Raw genomic sequence first — 20,842 nt, forward strand, 5'->3', positions numbered from 1 at the left:
CATGGTGAAGCTATCCAGAGGTCCACCCTCATTAAACTTATATTTCATGCAGTGCATTTTTCTTTAATACTTATACAAATGCCAGGCAGACCACATTACAGTCACACTACACACTGAGCGCTGTTCCTGTTTCTAACAAGAAAGCTACCTGTTTCAGTATTCACCAGTCTGGGGAGACAGGAACGGAAAGTGAACTTCCGCTTTGTAAAAATTGTCCCCATCCGCTCTATAAAATGTCTCAAGCAGACCGAAACTGTCTTTCTTTTTTATGTGGAGCGAGTTAAAGAGTGTTTCTGTATCAGACAGGATGGAAAAAAACACAGCTTGCACTCATTCGCTTTTGTGTAACTATCAGAGAAGAGAGAGGTTTGGCGATCCCGTCTTCCATCCGCCACCCAATAAACTGTCCATGACAAACACCTGGCCATGGCCTCAGTCAGAGAGCTTAGCGCGGCTCGTGGAGAGGAGCCGGGATAATGAGCCCCGGGGCTGGCAGCAGCCAAGAAGGGTCCTGGGAATGGTTCCCTAATTAGCCTGCAGTGGACTGTGTGCGGCTGGTCAGGTGCTGGTCATGGGCCGAGGCTAGCTGTCCTCTACTCTGTGTCCACACCGTGCTCAAAAACCTGCCGTGAGATAAAGGAAGTAGAGGTTATTCCAGGTTACCCATACGTCAGCCTGAATCCCAGGCCCTCGAGATACCGCCCGATAGCGTAGGTAATGTTAAATGCGGCACGCTGTAGCTTGTCACTTAAGAATGTGTCTGTGTGTGGCTGAGCCTCCTGACGCTGTCCCGACTCTCTTCCGCAGCATTCTGTACGCTGACATTGTGGGCTTCACGCAGTTGGCCAGTGATTGCTCACCTAAAGAGCTTGTGATCATGCTCAACGAGCTCTTTGGAAAGTTCGACCAGATTGCCAAAGTGAGTAGTTACCTCTTGTACAGCCGCCCGGGCATCTGTATTCTCCACTCCCAAAGCAACATGGGAGAGAATATTGACTGTATGTATTCATATAAGGATGATGCCTATTGTTTTTTGTTTTTCACCAGGAAAATGACTGCATGAGGATCAAGATTCTTGGGGACTGTTATTACTGTGTGTCTGGTCTGCCCGTCTCCCTGTCTAATCATGCCAAAAACTGTGTGAAGATGGGTCTTGACATGTGTGAGGCCATTAAGTAAGTACAGAGACATCTGGAGAGGCCTGAGTTCACTTGCATCCACTTTTATTTATATATTACCATTACTGTACACATATTAAACCACCAATTACTCTATACTATATAAATATAATATTACTTATAAAGACTGTTAGACTGTTATGGGTGGGTACTCATCTCTGATTGATCATCTTTATTAAAAACTAAAATTTAATGGTGGAGTGAAAACATGCATTGTTAAAAATACAGACTTGATGGATTATCCCTTTTTTGAATGTCCATTTCCTAGTTCCCTATACAATTCATTTTTCGGGGACGGGGGTGATGACTTGGTTTTTAAACCCCCGTCACCGTTTTTTATCTCATTCCCTTTGATGCCTGGCCAAAACCAGACATGTGTCTGAGAACTTCATTTGGCCGTAGCAGCTGAGTGTTTTCCCATTCGCTTTACTAGGCAAGTGCGGGAGGCCACTGGCGTAGACATCAACATGCGGGTGGGTGTACACTCAGGCAACGTCCTGTGTGGCGTGATTGGTCTCCGTAAGTGGCAGTTTGATGTTTGGTCACATGACGTCACATTGGCCAATCACATGGAATCTGGAGGTTTGCCTGGGTAAGCCCGTACCTCAGTGAGCTCACAAACACCCACTGTCCAGAGCGTGGCACGAAGCCCAGTGACATTTCAGTATCTCTTATTTACAGTCGAGTGCATATAACTGAAGCTACCCTGAAGCACCTGAACAAGGCCTATGAGGTGGAGGAGGGCAATGGGCACCTGAGAGACAGTTTCCTAAAGGAACTGAATGTGTGCACCTACCTGGTCATTGACCCTCGACGAGTGAGTTCTTTCCTTCCTGCCTCTCAACTTTTTTGTTCAAACACCACAAACACGCGTGTGAATGATGATTATTATAAACATTTTGTGTGTGTGTTTGTCAGTCTAAGGATCCATCTGTGAACAGCCGCACTGTGCCCAAGCCCAGAGTGAACGATGGACTGAAAATGCGAGCGTCTGTGCGCATGACACGTTACCTGGAGTCCTGGGGCGCCGTCAAACCCTTCGCCCACCTGCAGAACCGCGAAGGCTTCCTTCCGGATGCCATGGTCAACGGCAAAGCGCGCTGCAAGGTCTCCCACAAAAATATAATAGTCTCCACACCTACTTGTCCATCATAGACTTACTCTGTCATATTTCATTTCTGGTTTTAGGATATTCCTTTGAAACCTGACCCCTGCTCCAAGCTACCCGATAGGTAAGCAGTGTACCATGATGGCTACTCTTGGACTTGGACTGATGTATGGGTTTGCCAAACTCCCACCTATTTAGTTTTGCCATCAGGGACCTGCGTGCTGTCTAGCAAAGTTAAATAAAAGGTCAGGGTCATCTCGTGTGGCCTTGGTCCTGCCCTGCCTGTGTCAGCTGTCTCTCCTGCTCTTGTCCATGTCAAGCTCATGTCTCTCACTGTTGGTCTCTGACAGCTTTGATGAGTCTCTAGAAGAGCACTTCTCCCTGCCCGCACCTCCAATCAGCCCCTATAAGTGAGTGCAGCCATTGTGGCTCCGTGGCTCCCTCCGCACGGCACGAGAGAGCTGCAGTTTCACCACTAACCCCTGAGCCTACTGTTCACCACATGGCACTGGACTGCCCCTCAGGCAGAAAGTCAATCGCATGACCAATAACCACTCTCCCTACTAAGTGTACCTCTCGCTTCCTGATGAGCAATCAGTCATCAGATACAGTGTGTATGTGTGTGTGCGTGTTTTGTTTAAATATTTCTGCTCATCTGAGTGAGAGTAAGCATCACAATTACTGTCTGGGGACACCTGCCAGGTTTAGTTGTCAAACAGGAACACATTTTTCCTTTGACTTTCTGACCCCACGATCAGAATCCATTGTGTGCACGCCCACATATATGAAGCCTCCACCTTTTGAGTCTCACAAAGGTATTTCTCTCACTAGCCTATGCACTAATGATTCAACAGGCTCCTCCCAGTTCTCCCCTCTGAGCTAATTGGGACTGAATAACCTGCATGAGTGTCATCACTGCCCTTTTCTATCCCAATCACTGGGTGTGGGGAGTGCATATTTTATATATGTCTTTGCCTCTTCCTTACATTTTCAGTGTTTCTCTGTACAGGAACAAGTCTCAAAAGAGCAAGTTTGATGAAGAACTACACAACGAGATGACCACTACCATTGATGAGCTCAGTGCCAGCATGTAGGTGCATGCCATCTCAGACAATTTGCAGCTGTTCTTTAAATGTGCCTGACAATATCTGTAATGATGCCCTGTGTTTCCCTGCCTTCAGGCAATGGGATAAATCAGAAGAGATCCATAGTCTGACCATGTGGTTTACAAAGAAAGATCTAGAGAAGCAGGTTGGTTTTTCTGCAAAGCACATAATAAATCCTCTATAAATCCCATATTTCATGTTACAAAACACACACACACACACATATAAGTTTAGTATATAATATCTATGACAAAATAACAATAATGTCATCAGTTGTATGGATAGAACATATCATTATTTGGAATAATTGAAACTCCCTGATATCAGTAACACAGAATATAATGAGACACAGTCTTACACATCTTGCAATATCAACAGAGTTATGTATTTCAAGATCTCTCATCTCTCTTTATTGTCCCCTGTGCAGTACAGGGTCATCGATCTGCCCAGTTTTAAGTACTATGTTGGCTGTGCCACGTTCATCTTCTTCTGTATTTTTGTGGTGCAGATTTCTGTCAGCAGAGGGTGAGTACAGACGAGAGATTCAACGGTCCAGCTAACCCACTTACCATTTTGTAGTTTGCGTTTGAGAGGTCACAATTTAGGTTTTGGTTCAGTTTGTCAAGCACATCAGAGAGAAGAAAAAAAAAACGTACTCTCTACTCCTACATTGTCATGTTTTCCTCATGTCCTCATATCCTGGCACTACTACAAACATGTCATACAGCTTTGGTTGAGCTTTGTAGTCAATTAGTGTGTACTTGATAAAACAACTGTACATAATGTCTTAAATTGGATTGGCTGCTGTAATAAATATGCTATTTTTTAATGCAACACCAAATGTTTGTTCCTCTTCAGAATGTTCAGTTTATGAAAACATATCAGGACTGTTCCAGTAGCAATGGTGCTTCCCTTTACCAATTGCACTTTGTTGAAGGCTGTGAATTGTTGAATGAAGGTGTTAGGTTGTCTGCAAAAATTGTTCTTGTGGAATAGGAAAACTCATTAACAGTGTAATATATGTGTAATTTCTCTCTTTCACTTAGTCCTGAAAATCTGGGCATTGCATTTGGAGTGCTGGCATGTGTCCTGTTGTGCATCCTAGGCATCTGCTATGCTGGACATGTGCAGGTCAGTCTGCTGTGGTGAGAATGTAAAGAGCTTAAAGGACTCGTTTAACACTTTACTCTCTGGAACAGTGCTGCTCGGCTCCTCGGTTGTGCAGATTTGGACTGACCCTGGGTAGTGGACAACCCATGGAGCTCGTCTCTTATATCTGGAACATTGTTCCCCTGCAAACACAGTTCACAGAGCTGTTCCTTAAATGAAGAGCGGTGGGAATGTAGTACACTTGTGTGGGTTTTTTGTGTGTGTGGGTTTGTAGTTTATATAACACCCTGTACCCTGCTCTGTATTCTGTGGTAAAGGAACGTTCTCCACATTGATAAACGTTTGAACACAGGTGTTGGATGTAGTAAAAACCGATGCACGTTAAGTCCCATCTCAGGCATTAAATGCAGGATCACAACCTTGTGGTTCTTATAGTCACCTTAAGTTTTTTTTTTCCATAAAAATTACACATTTCTTCCACTGAGGACTTTGCATGGGAAAACTCATTACTTTTTGAATCCTTGCACACTTTCAAAGTTTTATTGGCAACTCCTCATCCAGCGCCTCTCTTTTCTCAGCGTTTGTTCCCAGAGAAGCTGGCCTCCTGCCAGTGGCTCCCTGCTGTGTCCGAAGCGGTGGTGAAGAGACCTTGCGTGCGCCTTCCCCTGGCAACCATCACCACGGCGGTCGTTGTCATCATTGCCATCTTCAACCTGGTATGGGTGGAAGCTATGCACTTAGAGCGAGGAGAGTCACTACTCCGCTCTCACCACTTATCTTAAGAGTTGTTTTTTTTTTTTTTTTTGTATTTAATGCAACTTTAATGAAACATGGCCTGCACCAGACAGGATCTTAAGGAGACAGGAGACACCATGAACCATGAAGGTTTCTCAGTTTAATGTTGGGTCCCAAACCCCCTTTGAACAGCTTCAGTTCTCTGAACAACATTCTCTCTAAACCTTTCTTGCTTTTTTATTGTGATGTTGTCCAACACATCAGTTCAAAATGTGGATAGAGACTGTGACCATTTTTTAAGGGGTGGAAAACTGTTATATATACACACACACTATATAATTTTCTGTTTTGTTCCAGTGTTTCCACCCACCAGTGCACCCTCAGTGCAGTTTTACACAAAACAACAGCACTTCCCTGGACCCAGAGGATGAGCTTTATTCTCTGCCAGTGAGTGACTGAATTCTTTCATAACTTGTTTCACACACCATACAATATTTCAACGTTTCTCATCACTAAAGCGCTTAGTGCACTATTTCCAAACCGTTTGTGAGTGCAGCACTACATGCTAAGCGTTAGGCTTGTTCGCCTTTCAGAGGTCAAAGGCGTTTGCAGGATTTAGAAAACTAGATAAATCAAGGACTAACTCCCCCTTTTTCTGGTGTGAAGTTATTTCTGTCATGAAGAACACAATCTGTAATCATGGTTTTATAAACAAAGTTTAAAATGGGAGGAGCCCAGTGATTGACAGCTTTCACCCACGCTACTTTTAAATCTGTGCCTATCAATATGTCAGAATGCTTTATGAATCATTATGAAATTATGAATTGCATGTAGTTTGATTACTTTGACTGTCTCTCTCAGTACTCAGTCTACTGCTGTATCCTGGCGCTGATAGCATGCGGCATGTTCCTGAGGGTCAGCTTTGAGCTGAAGGTCCTCTTCCTCCTCGTATCCTCCGCTGCCTACTACATCATCATCTTCTCCTCGCAGGAGGAGCTCTTCACCTGCTATGGCAAGTTCCTGTACCCCAACGCAAGCAACAACAGGTACAGGTGGAGGAGAGTCATGTGACATGAGCACACAAAGAGCGCAGACGTTCATGTGATGGTCAGAGTTTGACGTTGTGTGTATGTGGGTTTTAGTGCTGAAGTTCTCAAGACGGCTGGGCTGATTAAACATCCTCAGATAATGAGCTGCATCTATATTACCCTGTTCCTTTTCACCATGCTACTTATCTCTAGACAGGTAACACACACACACACTTTCACCATTCCTGATTCAACAATATTTTTATTGATTTTATACAGGGATATAACAGGGTAAACATGGAATGTTTCAATATACTGTACATTTTATAACCCCCTTATAAACCCTATAGCACCCACCCCACCCCTCCCTGACTCCAAGCCAGCTTTACATGCATAAGAAAGGCTAGATACCAGGCATTTAAAGAAAAGTTTTTGCTGGAAAAAGCAAAAAGAAAACAAACAGACAAACAATTAAAAAAGAAGAGAATCAAACTATAAATGTATATGAAAAAAGCGGAGGAAGGGCTCCCACACCAATTTCAAGTCTGAATAACGGATTGAGTAGTGAATCTTCTCCAGGGACAAACAGGACATCATATCTCTGAGCCACTGGGCGTGAGTGGGTGACGTGGAATCCTTCCACTTGAATAAAAGAGAACGCCCGGCCAGGAGTGTCGCAAAAGATACTTTCACCATTCCTACAGCGGGTCCCATTCTGCATCGCGTCCACATTGTCATTCACTTTTTCAGAATGAGCACTGCTGCCGCCAGGACTTCCTGCTAAAGAACAAGAACCGGACAGAGCAGGAAGAGATCATGACCCGGGAGAACCTGAACCGGCTGCTGCTGGAGAACGTGCTCCCCGCACACGTGGCAGCCCTGTTTGTCGGGGAGAATAAAAAGAACGAGGTGGGACTCCTCACAAACACTTTACTTACCAGGAAAGATAAGGTAGGGCTCAGTGTAATCAGCACGAGATCATCACTCCATCCCCACCGCCCTCTGCTTGTGTGGAGCTTCACTTTTCAGTTCTGTTGGTCTGTGTTTAGTAAGCCTGAGGCTGAGAAAGGGTGGAGGACCAGGTTTCAGAAAAACGACGCTTCCTAGTCAACATTATAGGAATGTTACAGAATAAAGCTAAACAAATAATAAATCAAATATCAAATCATTCTATTTATTTGATAAATATCATTTGGCCATTAAAAAGCCAATCAAGTGAAAAGCATGCAACAGAAGACAACATGTGGTCCCAGTCTTGGATGAACATCTCTACACACGTCAAATAGGAATATGGCATGAAGCAGCTGTATAGACAAAGATTAACCCAGGGGGCATGTTTTCATCCATGGGCTGATCTTCATGATGCGATAATAGAGACAGCGCTTGGGGAGCGTTTTCTAATGTCACGTATGTTCACACCGAAAAATGTAAAAAACAATTCCAGCTTTTTTAAACTACACTGTCTAATGTATACCTTTGGGTAAATCTATTTTATTGTCTTACTTTCTTATAATGCTAATGACAGCAGATCTGTTTGTTTAATTACAACAATGCTAAAATATTAGGTGTGAGATTACTTCTGTATTTTTAGCCAGTGTTTTTTTTCAGTGCAGGATTGGGAGAAATAAACAGAGACTAGATAGATACAAGACTGCTTGGTAGTTATCTGGCATTTATCTTTGAGAGGAGAGATAAAGTACCCACCCAGCACTTTTTATTTGTCACGATTGAATTCTGACAAGTCGCACACACCCTCTCCGTTAAATGTCACATGGGCAAGAGTATTGCCGCAAAGGTGTTGTGGGTTATATAGCACCTGAAAAAATGTTATATAGCCAATAAAACATTCCCCATTCACAGTATGAGACATCATACTGATTGTTCCACCACTACTACTACAAATTATGATTTTGAATAAAATAATACTAAGAAGGAAGGTTGGTTAGTTGAACTTGGTGTGGTCAGTGTGATAAGTGACAAACTGTCACTAACTGTTTATAGCTGCCTTAAAAGATACTGAACGTGTATTAAAATTGAAATGTTTACCCATCTGTAGTTGAAAACGTGTGTCCACATGGTCAAATGCATTTTTACTGTAGAGCCACATCTCTGCACAGTCCTGCTCTAACCTCAGGATTAAAATAGACCTGGGTCACCTTTGCCAGCAGCATTTTCATCGAAAACTGTCTGTCATTGTAAACATGATCTTTTCCCAGTACATCATAATAAAAAAAAAAATCATCTTACTTTTATTTCTTTTCACTGCAATTAGCATAACATAACGTTGGCAGTGTTTATAGTGTTGTTTTTTTGCAGCCATGCTGTGAACATGGCCATCCCCACACACTCCAGCTTGCTGTGTGTTCATTGTGTAGAGATACAGAAAGCGCAGATCTTGGCAATAGTTTTGTCCTTGTCTCCTTTCCCAGGATCTGTACTATAAATCGTACGACTGTGTGTGTGTGATGTTTGCCTCCGTCCCGGACTTCAAAGAGTTCTACACAGAGTGTGACATCAACAAGGAAGGCCTGGAGTGCTTGCGTCTGCTGAATGAGATCATTGCGGATTTCGACGAGGTTGGAGCTCCTGGTGTGCTTCAGAGTGATTTTATGATGATGTCTCTAGGATTGGACTCATATTCACCCTTGTTTTTTATTAATTTTTTTTTACAGTTGCTGTCAAAGCCCAAGTTCAGTGGAGTGGAGAAGATTAAGACCATTGGCAGCACGTATATGGCTGCTGCAGGACTGAGTGGGACGCCTGGACAGGAAAACAATCAGGTACCCAGCATCCTCCGGTTCTACCTTGCTATTGATGCTAAATTGAAAAGTTTCATTTCCCCCGTCACTCTCATTGCAGGATCGACAACAGGCTCAGATCGGGAACATGGTGGAGTTCGCAATTGCCCTGATGGGAAAACTGGACGGCATCAACAGGCACTCTTTCAACAGTTTTCGTCTGCGTGTCGGTGAGTGTACAGGCCGAGACGGAGTTAATATTTAATGCCAGAGCCAGCACTATGCATCCAAGATAATGAATTTTTAATTGCTGTGTCTGCGGGGGTTCCTAGTTACTCATGGAGTGCATGTTTTTGTCCCAGAGCACTGTTAAAAGGGTCATGTTTCATGATGCTGCTCCAGATGGATAACACTCTAAAAAAACAGGGAAGAACAGAGAGCTGCTCTCCTCAGAAAGCCTCTTCTCCTGCACAGTGCCACTGTGTCACGGCTCTTTTTCCCAGCGGTCCCAATGCTCAAACGAAAACATTTGTGATAGGTCTGGAACGATACGGACACATTAAAGTTCTTAAGGGCTTAAACTGAGTTTTGGCTTGCAATTCAGCATAAACACACCGCTGAAAAGAAACCTCTTGCTTTTTTCATAAATCAATTCGAAAAACAGCCGGAATCCTCTGGCTTCTCCTGGAAAGATGTTTTTATTAAAAAAGAAGAAATTCCAAGCCTGGACACCAGCAGATGCCTTGGCAGTGACGCCAAGGAGCCGTACCCCAGAGCTACCTCTCCACGCCGAACAATAACATCTGGGAGATGCATTAATGCATGTGAAATAAGGCTGGGAGGAGCGTTGTGAGGAGACTAGCATCCACTTCAACCTGCTGACCCAAGGGCTCCGTAAAAATTAAAACATTAAAGATTTTTAAGATAGATGCATCATTCAGTTTAGAAATACTAAAATGTCCAGAAAAGAGGAAAACAAAGCAAGAAAGGAACTTTCCATTGAATTACTGGTACAAAGGGGAATTTACACCATCGGAATCGTACTTTACTGAATACTCCAGTGCGTGTAGGAAGAGGAGACTTGTTAGAGCTTGGTAGCTGTACACCAAGGAAATATGACATAAATACAGCAGAATACCTATGTAATTACTGTTGCATTTAGGTAACGTTGTTTCATAATGATAGGATGAAAGGTTGATTGACATTTTATCTTTGGTCGGTTTACTTTAGGCATTAACCACGGGCCTGTAATTGCTGGAGTGATTGGTGCCAGAAAGCCTCAGTATGACATCTGGGGTAACACTGTGAATGTGGCCAGCAGGATGGAGAGCACCGGGGAGCTGGGGAAGATCCAGGTCAGAAGAGCAACCTGGGCATTTCAGTGCTGTTTGAAATGTGTTTTTTTTTTTTTGGTCTGAGAAACATAGATGTCATTTCAGCTGCTAGGATTGCACTGAGTGCAAAAGATCTACAAATACAGCTTTTCCAAAACACTCTGCAACATATGTACACAAGGGCCACATGGTGGTTAGCAAGCTCCCAAGGTCATGTGATCGAATCTGGGCAAATCTCTGTGGGTGAGACCCTGCTTAGGAATAAGGGGTAATGGAGAGTGAGTGAGTTTCGTATGCAATATAACAAAAGAGTGAATAAAATGATTGTATTCATAGTTGGGGTCCTAGAGAACCAGAACTGATTACTTGATTGATAGTAACATGAAAGCACGTTGTAAGTCGCTCTGGGCGTCCGTCAAATCCACAAATGTAAATGCAATAGCTGCTTTTAATTACTTGCTATTGCTTTTAATTAAGTGCTTATTATGTAAAATGCAATGAATACAATGAGCTAAAATGTTAAAATGAAATGCAAGATGTCACTTGTTGGGAGTGGTGACGAGTGTCAGATTGACTGTATGTCTGGTGTGCCTGTACAGCGAGGATAAGAAACAGAGGGAAATGGAAGCAGGAGGGAGGGAGGGAGAAGAAAGGGTCTAGTGTGGTGTATTGACAGGTGTGGGATAAATATCCAGAATGAGGATAGCTGTCAACCATTTATTTATTTATTTATATGATTCTAATACATCTATTACATCATTGTGAGAATCAGGCCTTTGAAATGAATTGGAATGCTGAAGCTCTACATGTTTGAAACTGTCTTTGCTCCCTGCCTCAGGTGACAGAGGAGACATCGGACGTCCTGCAGAAGCTGGGCTACTCCTGCGAGTGCCGAGGCCTCATCAACGTCAAGGGCAAAGGCGAGCTGCGGACCTTCTTCGTGTGCACAGACATGAGTAAGCAGCAGGGCATGGGCCTGAGCTGAGCCTGCACTCCCCACCGTCAACCCGAGCGACGCCCTCCCAGCCAACGAGAAGCACCACTTCCAACCGCCATCATTTCCACTGCAGCTGAATTCAGTGGGGGCTGCATATTTGGAAAAATGCTGCCTCAGCATGAAATAACTTTACTGGTAGAGGTATGGAGGGTGACTCCTTTTTTGTGGCCCCTGGTTCTTCAGCCTTGGATTTTTTTCCCCCCACTTTGGATATTTTATTGAATGCATATTCCCTTTTCAGACTGACCACAGTAATAAGAACTTCAATGTGTGTGAGCGCGGAACTGCTCATTGTGAACTGGGCCCCAATGAAACAGGATAAAAACAGAATGAGTGTCCTGAATTCTGCCGATTAGCATGATTGTAATCAGTGGTTCCCAAAGTGAATACTGTCACAAAGTGAAAATTCTTTTTAATCGTGCATGGATGTCACTTCCTGTGCAAAGGTGACTTGTCATTTATTTATTTTGTTTTATAACACATTTCCATGTAAATAGAGAGGGGAGGGGGGGTGTTCTCTAAAATATTCTCAGAAAGTTTGGGAGCCACTGATTTGCAAAAAATGTACATGCTCTCTATGTGCACATCCACCCAGTCAGTTTTGTTTCCTGCGAGAAAAGTGTGTGAACAATGGAACTGCATCCATGATAATGTGAGTGTGTGTGTGTGTCTATACACACATACGTGCTAAATACTATGTTAATGCGCAGGAAGTGTCTGAGCATTTTTTTCAGATCTGCTATGCTGTAATTTAACGCTACTATGTGAATGTGAAGGCTTTGAAGTGCTTTCAGTGGGAGAGAAGATCTATGAAAAATGAGAGAATCTACACATGCAGCACAAACCGGAAAAAAAACAAAACTAAATGTGATTTATGCTGCTCTCATTTAGAGGTGGTGTCATGCTGTAAATGTTTGGTTGGTTGGTTGACGTTAAACGTGCTGTTCGTCCTCTACTACCTTGTTGCCAGGAGAAACCAAACTATGCCAGACTATGCCTCCACGTTGATGGAACGGCTGGCTGATGAGGGTCTGTCTGTTTTCTTTAAACGTGAATCGGGACCAGTCTGAAATTGTGCTCCCCGTGCCTCTGAAAAATGGACTGCATGAACTGCTGAACACAAGCCGCGCTGCCTTTTGTGCCCCGTTAGCAGTGTTTTTGAGGAACAATGCCTGTGTTTCCCTGCATTTTGTACAGTACCAGTATATTAATAAATCATTTTACAAGGTTGTCGAATCCCTTGGTCTGTGTTAGGGGCATGAAATCTGCGATAACACATAAAAAAAGCAGAAGAAGATTATTACAAAAGTGGTTTATTGATACAAACTTCACGCAAAAACAGCACCATCTGTACAAAGGGCATTCTTGGCAATGGGATGGCTGAGTGGGAGAGGAGCCTGTTAGACTGCGATGGCCGACACGTCCTCCTGACTTGGCGGCACACACTCTCTGGGCTCCTGCATTTCTTCTACTGGAAAAACCGAAACGTGTCACAGTGCAGCACAGAACCACGGCAAGCCAACACCAACATCACTACAGAACTACAGACAGATGTAGTTCTGAACACTTGGATGCAGGGGTCCCTCGAAAAGATTTTCCAGAGACTACAGTACAAAAATCACCTTGGAGCGGTGTGCCAATCACCAAAAAAAACCAAGTGAGAGAATATCTTTTGAAAGTACGGTGTTCGTCTGTCCAGTACAGTAAGAGAAACACAGGAATGTACGACTCAGATTTTTGGGGGTTTTCTACTGCATGGCACTTCATCAATTGAGATTCAGACTTGAAAACACCGTAGACTACCGAATGGCCTACACCACTTTCTGAGGCCGTGAAACAGACACACTGAGAGCGAGGTACTTGGTACCAATGTCATTACAAACCCCAATCAAGCATATGTATGCATTTATTATTTTTTTGTAATGAGTATACAGAGCCTACAGAGCCTGACATTTGTGTAAAACTCACCTGTATCAACCTGTAATTCCTCCGGCTCGGAGCTGATGTTGATGCCCATGGCCCTCCGGATCCCGTACACATTGCTCACATCAGCCGGCGTCACCTGGCTGGTCAGGTGGGCCAGGTTTCCAGTAACCTTCTCCGCTGCATACAACAGTATTACATTAAACCAAGAGACTTGAGGAATCAAAATACGTGGAACAGATGCGAACGGGAATAAAAATAAAAAAACTAAATACTAGTCACGCTAAATACTAGTCACGTGTGAACATGGGCCACGAACGAAAAAAACAATATAGTTCAACTCTCCGCTCCAAACAAATGTGGATCACTTAAAGCTGGGATGAACAGCGCAGACTTTGATGGTGGCATTAAACCTTTAGCTGAGCCCTGACTGCATGTTTTACTAAAATGAAAGACTGTAAGCGTTCTGGCAACGGTTCAAGGATGATGAGAAACAAACAATCTTGTTCAGTGCAGCAGTCCATGGTGAAACAGCAGCATGATGAGACACATAAAAGGTGTGGAGTTACACAACAGTCTGATAAATGTCAAAGGGGGGCTTAAAAAGTACTCTCGCGCGCACACACACACACACACACACACACACACAAAGCATCACCTTGTCAGTGTGCCGCCAATCAGTGTCGTGACTGAACATACCTACTCCTGCCGCACCCTTATTATACATAATCTGTTTATGAAATCTACCTTAATAAAATAACAAGGGCTGAACGATATTAAGAAAAAAAAAAAAACGCATAATGATTTATTAGATATATCGCTATTACGATTTCATACACGGTGTATTACAAACTGTATATAGTCATATGAACTGTGCTACACGGCGCGGTAGCTAGCATAAAACAAGTTGAGGGTGTGCGTCCTCACTCGCGTTTAACATATTACATTTACATTTATGGCATTTATCAGACGCTCTTATCCAGAGCGACTTACAATCAGTAGTTACAGGGACAGTCCCCCGCTGGAGCAACTTAGGGTTAAGACATAAAAACGGCTACATACCGAGCTGCAGCTCCTTGGTTGTAGGGGCTAGCAGGCAGATGATGTTAGCGGGCTGAGGGGTGCTCAGGCGCTCCCTCTGGGCATCCTGAAGTTCATGGAGGAGGTGCGTGGTCTCATCCAGCTTCTCCTGGAACTGCTGGGCCTCTGATGAAAGATAAAAATAAAAAAAAAAGTGAAGCTTCAGCAGAATCTGCCCACAGTTACACCTACAGTAGGAACACACCTGCCTCTGCACAGGGCAGCAGAGTATCATCTCTAATATTAGACAACGACATGTAGCTTGTTTAATAAAGGCACAGAGAATCAGGGATTTAATATTGCTTATCAGCACAGTGGGAGAGATCTTCCCCAGAGACAATTGGATTTGTGTAATGGATATTAATATCTGGCTTTTGAGTGACAGAAGAAAATAACTTGCTTACCCTTGGAGTCAAGAGGGGTCATGAAGAAGTCAAAATCGATGCCCACTACAGAGCTGGGAGAGGCCACGTTATCGGTCATATGGGGTTCAGACTCTACCACCTGTAGAAGGATGAATTAAAAATGTTCTTCCATCAAACGGTGATTATCACGTTCATGTGTATTTACAGACAGATGAAGAAAGAAAGCAATGTGCTGTGCCACTCAGGACAGTGTCAATGATCTACTAGATGCCAGGGTACCCATCTTCCAGAGGCTGATCCCAATTTTGAGGATGTTAAACAAGATTCCTAACCCACCTGGTTCAGAGTATAGGCTAAATGTAATGCAGTTGTTAATTTGAGATCTGGTCATCTGTTGTCCAGAAGCGCCCCCCCCTCCCCTCCAGTGGTGGCCTTTGAAGTGACCGTGGAGTTCCTTCTTTAATATGAAACGTTTTCATTCCTGCCTCACTTTCTTTATAATTTGAGGTACCCAAAAAAAAAAAAGCAGCCGCGCCTCCACCCAACATGGGGAGAAGTAACTGGAGTGAAGCCAAACACAGCAAACTGCTGGGACAAGGGCTATAGTGTGCTCAGGAGTGCTGGTGGCACTACAATGAAAGCCCATTCAGATGAGAGGAATAGAAGAAGGGGAAAAAAAAAAAAAAAGATCCAACATGTGCACACTCAGCTGGACAAAAAATAAATAAATCTTTCAGATTCAATGATGGTGCTGAGGAACTGGTATTATGTAGGTATGCTGAACAACTTTCTAGACAAGTAAAACATACCTCCACTTCATCCGCTGCGCCAGAGCCCTCCGCTGGATCCCGCTCGTCCGTGTTGTTCTACAGCAGGGGGGAGAAAATGGTGCGTCAGACAGTCTGCCCACGCCCCCCCCCCCTCTCTCTCTCTAATGCATCTCTGGTTCTTGACAACACAAGCCCCTGTACGCCAAAGTCTGAAACTGCGCCGTTGCTAGGAGCGACAGGTCGTTTCCTCTCACCGCCTCGGTATCCTTGAGCTGCTTCGAGTGCTCGCCGTTGGTCAGTGTGTCCAGGAATCTGTCTGCCAGCCGGGTCATGTTCTCCTCAGACTTGGACAGGAAGTCAGCGACACTGAGGAAGAGTGGAGACCAGACACATTTATGACTGGCGGGGGTTGTATTTGTGTAAAAGGGTGTAAAAAGGAGTGCACATGAACAGCTATGAGTCAGCGTGTTTATGTTTGAAAGGAAGCAGCTCACCATCGAACACTGCCTGACCAAAACACACACACACACACACACACACACACACACACACACCTTCCTATTTAATACACATACACAAAGAGCATAACCCCCACCCCATAAAAATATTTGACATATTCTCACAGTGATAACATGTTGTTATATGATTCAACTTCACCAGTCACAGGCATTCAAGACAGTTTTTCAGACCAAATTTCACTGCTGGGATCATGAGAGAAAGTTTTAATAATGTGTTGGACAGTTCTTACACACAGTATTATATATAGATGTATAAACATGAGGTACCGGGAACCGGAAGGTGTATATTAAAAATTGGAGGGTGAAAGAATCATGAGAAAAATTAATTTCCCATTTAACTGAGACTAACTGCAGCCTGCTGTAAAGCCAGGCGATATTACACTGAAATCCATAAACTATGGTTCTGAGCTACATACCTGTCAGAACCCTGCAGGCTAGACTCTTCTCCATAGAAGGAGTAGATCAGGTCAGAGTCCTCCTTGCTGATGTTGGCAAAGCTGGAGTCGTAGGTTGGGGCGTAGGAGCTGAAGGGCCCATAATTCAAGTACGTCACTGAGGGGAGATGAAAGTTACAGATGAGTCGAGTGCGTCTACAGTTGTAAGGCCCTGTTAGATCCATCTGGAAAGTAAAGCTCCTCATGAAATCACATTTAGTGTTCTGCTTCTGACTGAGCTGAGGCCAAGTGAATGAGTGAAAGCAAACAGAAGGACTGCAGTCTGTGACTGCACAAATCCTTCCACAATTATTATTGGAAAGCTGCATTTTTTTGTGCTTGAAGTGGGTGTCTTATGGTCTGTTAAAAATAATAAGGATAGAAGGCTCCATTGACTGATCTGCAAAAAGAGATTCTGCAAACAATCTGGCAGCCATCTACTGTTAACAGGTAATAAATTAAAGAGATGCGTAAGCATAATATTTCAAATGAACCAAAAATAAAACCCATTTTAATCTTGTGTGGAAAGTATTTTTATATTTACATTTTTATGGCATTTATCAGACGCCCTTATCCAGAGCGACTTACAATCAGTATTTACAGGGACAGTCCCCCCTGGAGCAACTTAAGTGTCTTGCTCAGGGACACAAGGGTAGTAAGCGGGATTTGAAGCTGGGTCTCCTGGTTCACAGGCAAGTGTGTTACCCGCTAGGCTACTACCACCCTAAGTAAGGGTGGTAACTGTAATCTATTTGCATAGCAGGTCAGAAGGGGTCATGTGTTTTAATGAGCGATACCTGGGAGGGCCCGATTCCTCTTGTCCTCCTTGAAGCCCTGTAGAATGTTTATGCCAGTTTGGAGTCGCCCTGACATCATGCCGAGTTTGACAGGGCAGTACCCAGGATCTGCCACAGGATGAGAGTGAATAGAACATAATGCAAAAAACAATGAATAACAAAATGAACAATGAAGATAATATTAGGGCTGTTTGAAACTAATAATATTTGGCGGACGGTGTTTCCCTAACTCACCCCCTGCGCTCAGATCTGCGGAGTTCAATATGGTCAAACTGGTCGTTCCGTCAGACTTCCGCCTCTCGAAAAGCAGCTTGGGGGGGCAGGCAGGTAGTTACGTAAAACCACTACACACAATCAAGCACCAAAAAACCCATCCATGCTGTTCGAAGCCCAAATACAGCTTTGTAATCTAACTACAAAACTTGAATTTGTGTATAATTATCACTCAGGGGGGGTTTCTCGTGCTCCCACCTCACTCTGAAGTTCTCGAGTGGACAGTTTGCCACCAGATTCTTCAATGATTTTCTGGATCTCTTCCAGATCCTTCTCAGCCTGAGTGACACTCTTCAGTACCTCGTCCTTGGAGTCTCTGTCCTGCCTAAAGTGGGTCACTGTCAGAACAAAATCTAACACAGAATTGAAACTACAACAGACTTCATAAGACTGGCTTTGTGTGTGTGCACCCTGGCAAAAAAACATAAAACGTGAGGTTAGTCGGCCACACCAACCCAAAAGTTTAAAAATACTTCTCAAATCAATGGAGGCCTATTTAAAACTCTGAAAGACGCCATTGAGCTGTGATGTGAAACGTGTGGCGGGGCAAACAGGGCACAAGACTGGACATGCGCTGAGGCATTCTTCTCATACTCCGCTCACCCCCACACAGCTGATTTACCAAATGCGTGGGGAGTGAAACATAGCAGTGGTTTGGACACACACACACACACACAGTCATGATGTAGAAGGGCCAAAAAAAAAAAAAAAAAAAAAAGGGACGAGATGGGGCACCTTGGGGTGTCCTTGTTAAGCCTATTGGGAGACTGTGTGGTCTCACTGGTGTCCATGGGAGAAGAACCATCTCTGCTTTGGTCCAGGCTTGACGCTCCTTCCTCCTCCCCCCCATCTCCAGGCCTGCTGGAGGAATTTTCTAAGTCGGCCATGAACTTTATGCTTTGCTTCAGACTCTCCAGCCTCTCCTGCACATGAAAGAAACAATTACAGGTCCACCAAATAATAAACATCACATAGATTACATACATTTTGTACACAAGCTGTTGCAATATCTAATTTCATGCATCTTCCTGAAACGCTACACTTTGGTTCTGCATGCAGGCTCTTTCAAATTCTATACTTCAAAACCTTTTCGGACTTACAGTACGTCACACACAGCATAAAAGCACCACCTGCTGGTCACCTGATGAAACCACAGAACAAAATGAGCAAGAACTCTCACTTACCAGACTCAGAATCTTCATACCGGAATGGAGCAACTTTTTTGCGGCTTTGTAGTAAATGGTTTCCGGTTTGTTGTAGATCATGGCGTTCTCGCACATTAATTTAAAATCCATCTGCAGGTAAAAAAATGATTAAAATTCAGCTAACAGTAAGTTACATACAGATCTGTATTGAAAACACAGTTTGGTTTTTCACAACAGAGATTACAACACCTTCAATTCTTCTAACGACTGGTAGCACTCCTTCTTTACTTTATCCTTCATAGTGCTAAAATCCATTGGCCTTTTAATTATCATGGAGTAACCAGGGGCAATGAGGTCAGTCACAGGAAAGGAGAAAAATCCATTGGGGTCCTTCCTTATTTTAAAATATTAACATAAACAAAGTTAGAAAGTTAATAAATAAATAGCTGTATGAATGAACAATTCTAAATTGGCAAACAACATCTGAAACCTTTGAAGCTGCCTGATGAGCTGATTAAGAGCTTCCTGCAAAGGTGTCTGCTCTTTTTCTGAAAGAAAAAAATAAGGTTATATGAGTATGAAGAACATTCTTTGAAACAACAGAAACAAGAACACAGTAGCTACCCATTTTATAATTACCATCCATGCTGGCCACTGATGAGCTCAGCGCCCTGTCCTGGGACACGTCCGACCGGACAGGAGTCCTACTCTGCTCTCTGTCTTCCCAGTCTGTGTCCACAGAGTCCTGACCTTTCCGCTTTTTAGTAACCTGTTTTTTTTCCACAAAACACCTGTTTGTCACATAATTATCGTAAAATCATTCATGATTATCATCTAGAATTCCCAGACCTTTTTCCTTTTCTTCTCATCAACTGGTGAAGCAGGACTACTCCTATCCTTGTCTTCTTTCTTTTTCTTCTTCTTCTTCTTGTCTTTGTGCTTATCATAATCACTCTGCTCATCATACAGGTCGTCCAGGCTGGTGCTTCCTGTTGTCACTTCGGTACCGGCCACCTTCAGCACCAGTTTCAGGGGCCTTTCTGTGTATTCTGCGAGACACACACTCACCTTCACATCATAAACCTTACAAAATCCACGTGGGATGGCTTGAGAATTTTTTTTTCTCAAATCATATCCGTTGCTGTCAGACTTCTGCCACTCCAGTCCGAAGCTAATGAGACTCATGTCCCTCTTAACAGCGAGCACTGATCCAGCGAATACAGAATCAACCACTGCAATTTAACACGACCCAGACATCTCTTTTTAAACAGATTATAAACGTATTACTTCACAGGGCTGTTTAGGCGAAATGAACTGAAATCAGACAAATAAAGAATATAAATACATAGGATGCTCGGGGAATCTAGCTGTCTGTTAGCTACATACAAGTGTTTATAATAGATATGCGTAAAATTATTTATTTGTACAATATATATATATACACACACACACACACGCACGGATAACGGGGGGCTCACTGACCACAGAACCCTCTGGCTAGTTAAAGAAACCTTTACATCTAGACAGATGCGAGATATTACGAATTATTAGCACACCGCTGACGCGGCCAGTTTATCGCGTTCGTGAAACGTTCGACCGAAGCCCGAACGACACGTCACGCCCGGCGCCTTACCGTCGTACGCGTGTTTCTCTGACTTGTGCTTTTTGTGCTTCTTGCCCATACTTCACACGGTCTGGGTTTGAGACAGGTTCAGTCGGGAGGACCGAGCCGCTCTTTGTTTTGTTCTAGGAAGGACGACCAGCTCATGCTGGAGCCCGCTGAGGGTTCGGGGATTCCCCACAGCGCCGACGTTTGGCCTGGAGAATATTGATATTTTCCTTTTACCTTTTTTTTTTTTTTTTTGCATAGATGTGCAATTGTGTGGATGTATATTTGAGTATTTTTTTTTAACTCAAACAAAACATACAAGGGTGACAAATAGTTTTCTCACATTAGTGAGCAAATCTTTTAATAAACAATAAAATTGTATAGATAGAAAACGCGTTCTCCTTTACAATTAATTTTGTAATTTAATTATTGAGACTTTCCTAATATCAAACGAAAATACGACGTTGAAGTGTAAAATAAGAGGTTGGATTTTGACAACGTACGTCTGGGTCTTGCGAGAATTTCAGCAACGCTGCTCGTTTATACAGTTTCCCTGCTGGCGTTTCAATCGCTCCGCCCCTTTGTACGTTCACG

At 43.5% G+C, this 20,842-nt stretch overlaps 2 protein-coding genes across 5 annotated transcripts in view; one reads left to right on the top strand and one right to left on the bottom strand.

The window, feature by feature from the left end:
* The window catches only part of adcy7 (adenylate cyclase 7), a 39,186-nt gene extending 26,622 nt beyond the window's left edge, over positions 1-12,564 (top strand). For 2 of the 3 annotated variants that reach the window (XM_028956379.1, XM_028956380.1), the window contains exons 7-27: positions 808-919; positions 1,048-1,175; positions 1,612-1,770; positions 1,860-1,995; positions 2,097-2,285; positions 2,367-2,410; positions 2,637-2,696; positions 3,296-3,376; positions 3,468-3,537; positions 3,820-3,917; positions 4,439-4,523; positions 5,081-5,218; positions 5,595-5,684; positions 6,099-6,283; positions 6,380-6,482; positions 7,016-7,174; positions 8,695-8,841; positions 8,938-9,045; positions 9,125-9,233; positions 10,234-10,358; positions 11,176-12,564. In XM_028956379.1, coding sequence (XP_028812212.1) covers positions 808-919; positions 1,048-1,175; positions 1,612-1,770; positions 1,860-1,995; positions 2,097-2,285; positions 2,367-2,410; positions 2,637-2,696; positions 3,296-3,376; positions 3,468-3,537; positions 3,820-3,917; positions 4,439-4,523; positions 5,081-5,218; positions 5,595-5,684; positions 6,099-6,283; positions 6,380-6,482; positions 7,016-7,174; positions 8,695-8,841; positions 8,938-9,045; positions 9,125-9,233; positions 10,234-10,358; positions 11,176-11,322 — 2,473 coding nt within the window. In that variant the 3' untranslated portion in view covers positions 11,323-12,564. The remainder of the gene's footprint in view (positions 1-807; positions 920-1,047; positions 1,176-1,611; positions 1,771-1,859; positions 1,996-2,096; positions 2,286-2,366; positions 2,411-2,636; positions 2,697-3,295; positions 3,377-3,467; positions 3,538-3,819; positions 3,918-4,438; positions 4,524-5,080; positions 5,219-5,594; positions 5,685-6,098; positions 6,284-6,379; positions 6,483-7,015; positions 7,175-8,694; positions 8,842-8,937; positions 9,046-9,124; positions 9,234-10,233; positions 10,359-11,175) is intronic. The other variant, XM_028956381.1, reaches the window with a different exon arrangement.
* A 65-nt stretch (positions 12,565-12,629) lies between these two features.
* On the bottom strand, positions 12,630-20,429 carry brd7 (bromodomain containing 7). 2 transcript variants are annotated; one of them, XM_028956526.1, is made up of 17 exons: positions 20,273-20,429; positions 19,489-19,688; positions 19,279-19,408; positions 19,130-19,187; positions 18,889-19,033; positions 18,679-18,789; positions 18,230-18,417; positions 17,693-17,819; positions 17,456-17,531; positions 17,222-17,329; positions 16,407-16,542; positions 15,727-15,838; positions 15,512-15,568; positions 14,742-14,841; positions 14,320-14,463; positions 13,303-13,437; positions 12,630-12,802 (listed from the first exon to the last, which is right to left on the bottom strand). In XM_028956526.1, exons 1-17 carry the CDS (start codon positions 20,319-20,321, stop codon positions 12,735-12,737), a joined length of 1,944 nt encoding a protein of 647 aa, XP_028812359.1. In that variant the 5' UTR covers positions 20,322-20,429; the 3' UTR covers positions 12,630-12,734. The 2 variants fall into 2 exon arrangements, with proteins under 2 accessions (XP_028812359.1, XP_028812358.1); XM_028956525.1 differs by having other exon boundaries at positions 12,630-12,805.
* Positions 20,430-20,842: the final 413 nt, after the last annotated feature.

This window comes from Denticeps clupeoides, chromosome 16, assembly GCF_900700375.1.
Source record: "Denticeps clupeoides chromosome 16, fDenClu1.1, whole genome shotgun sequence".
NCBI lineage: Eukaryota > Metazoa > Chordata > Actinopteri > Clupeiformes > Denticipitidae > Denticeps > Denticeps clupeoides.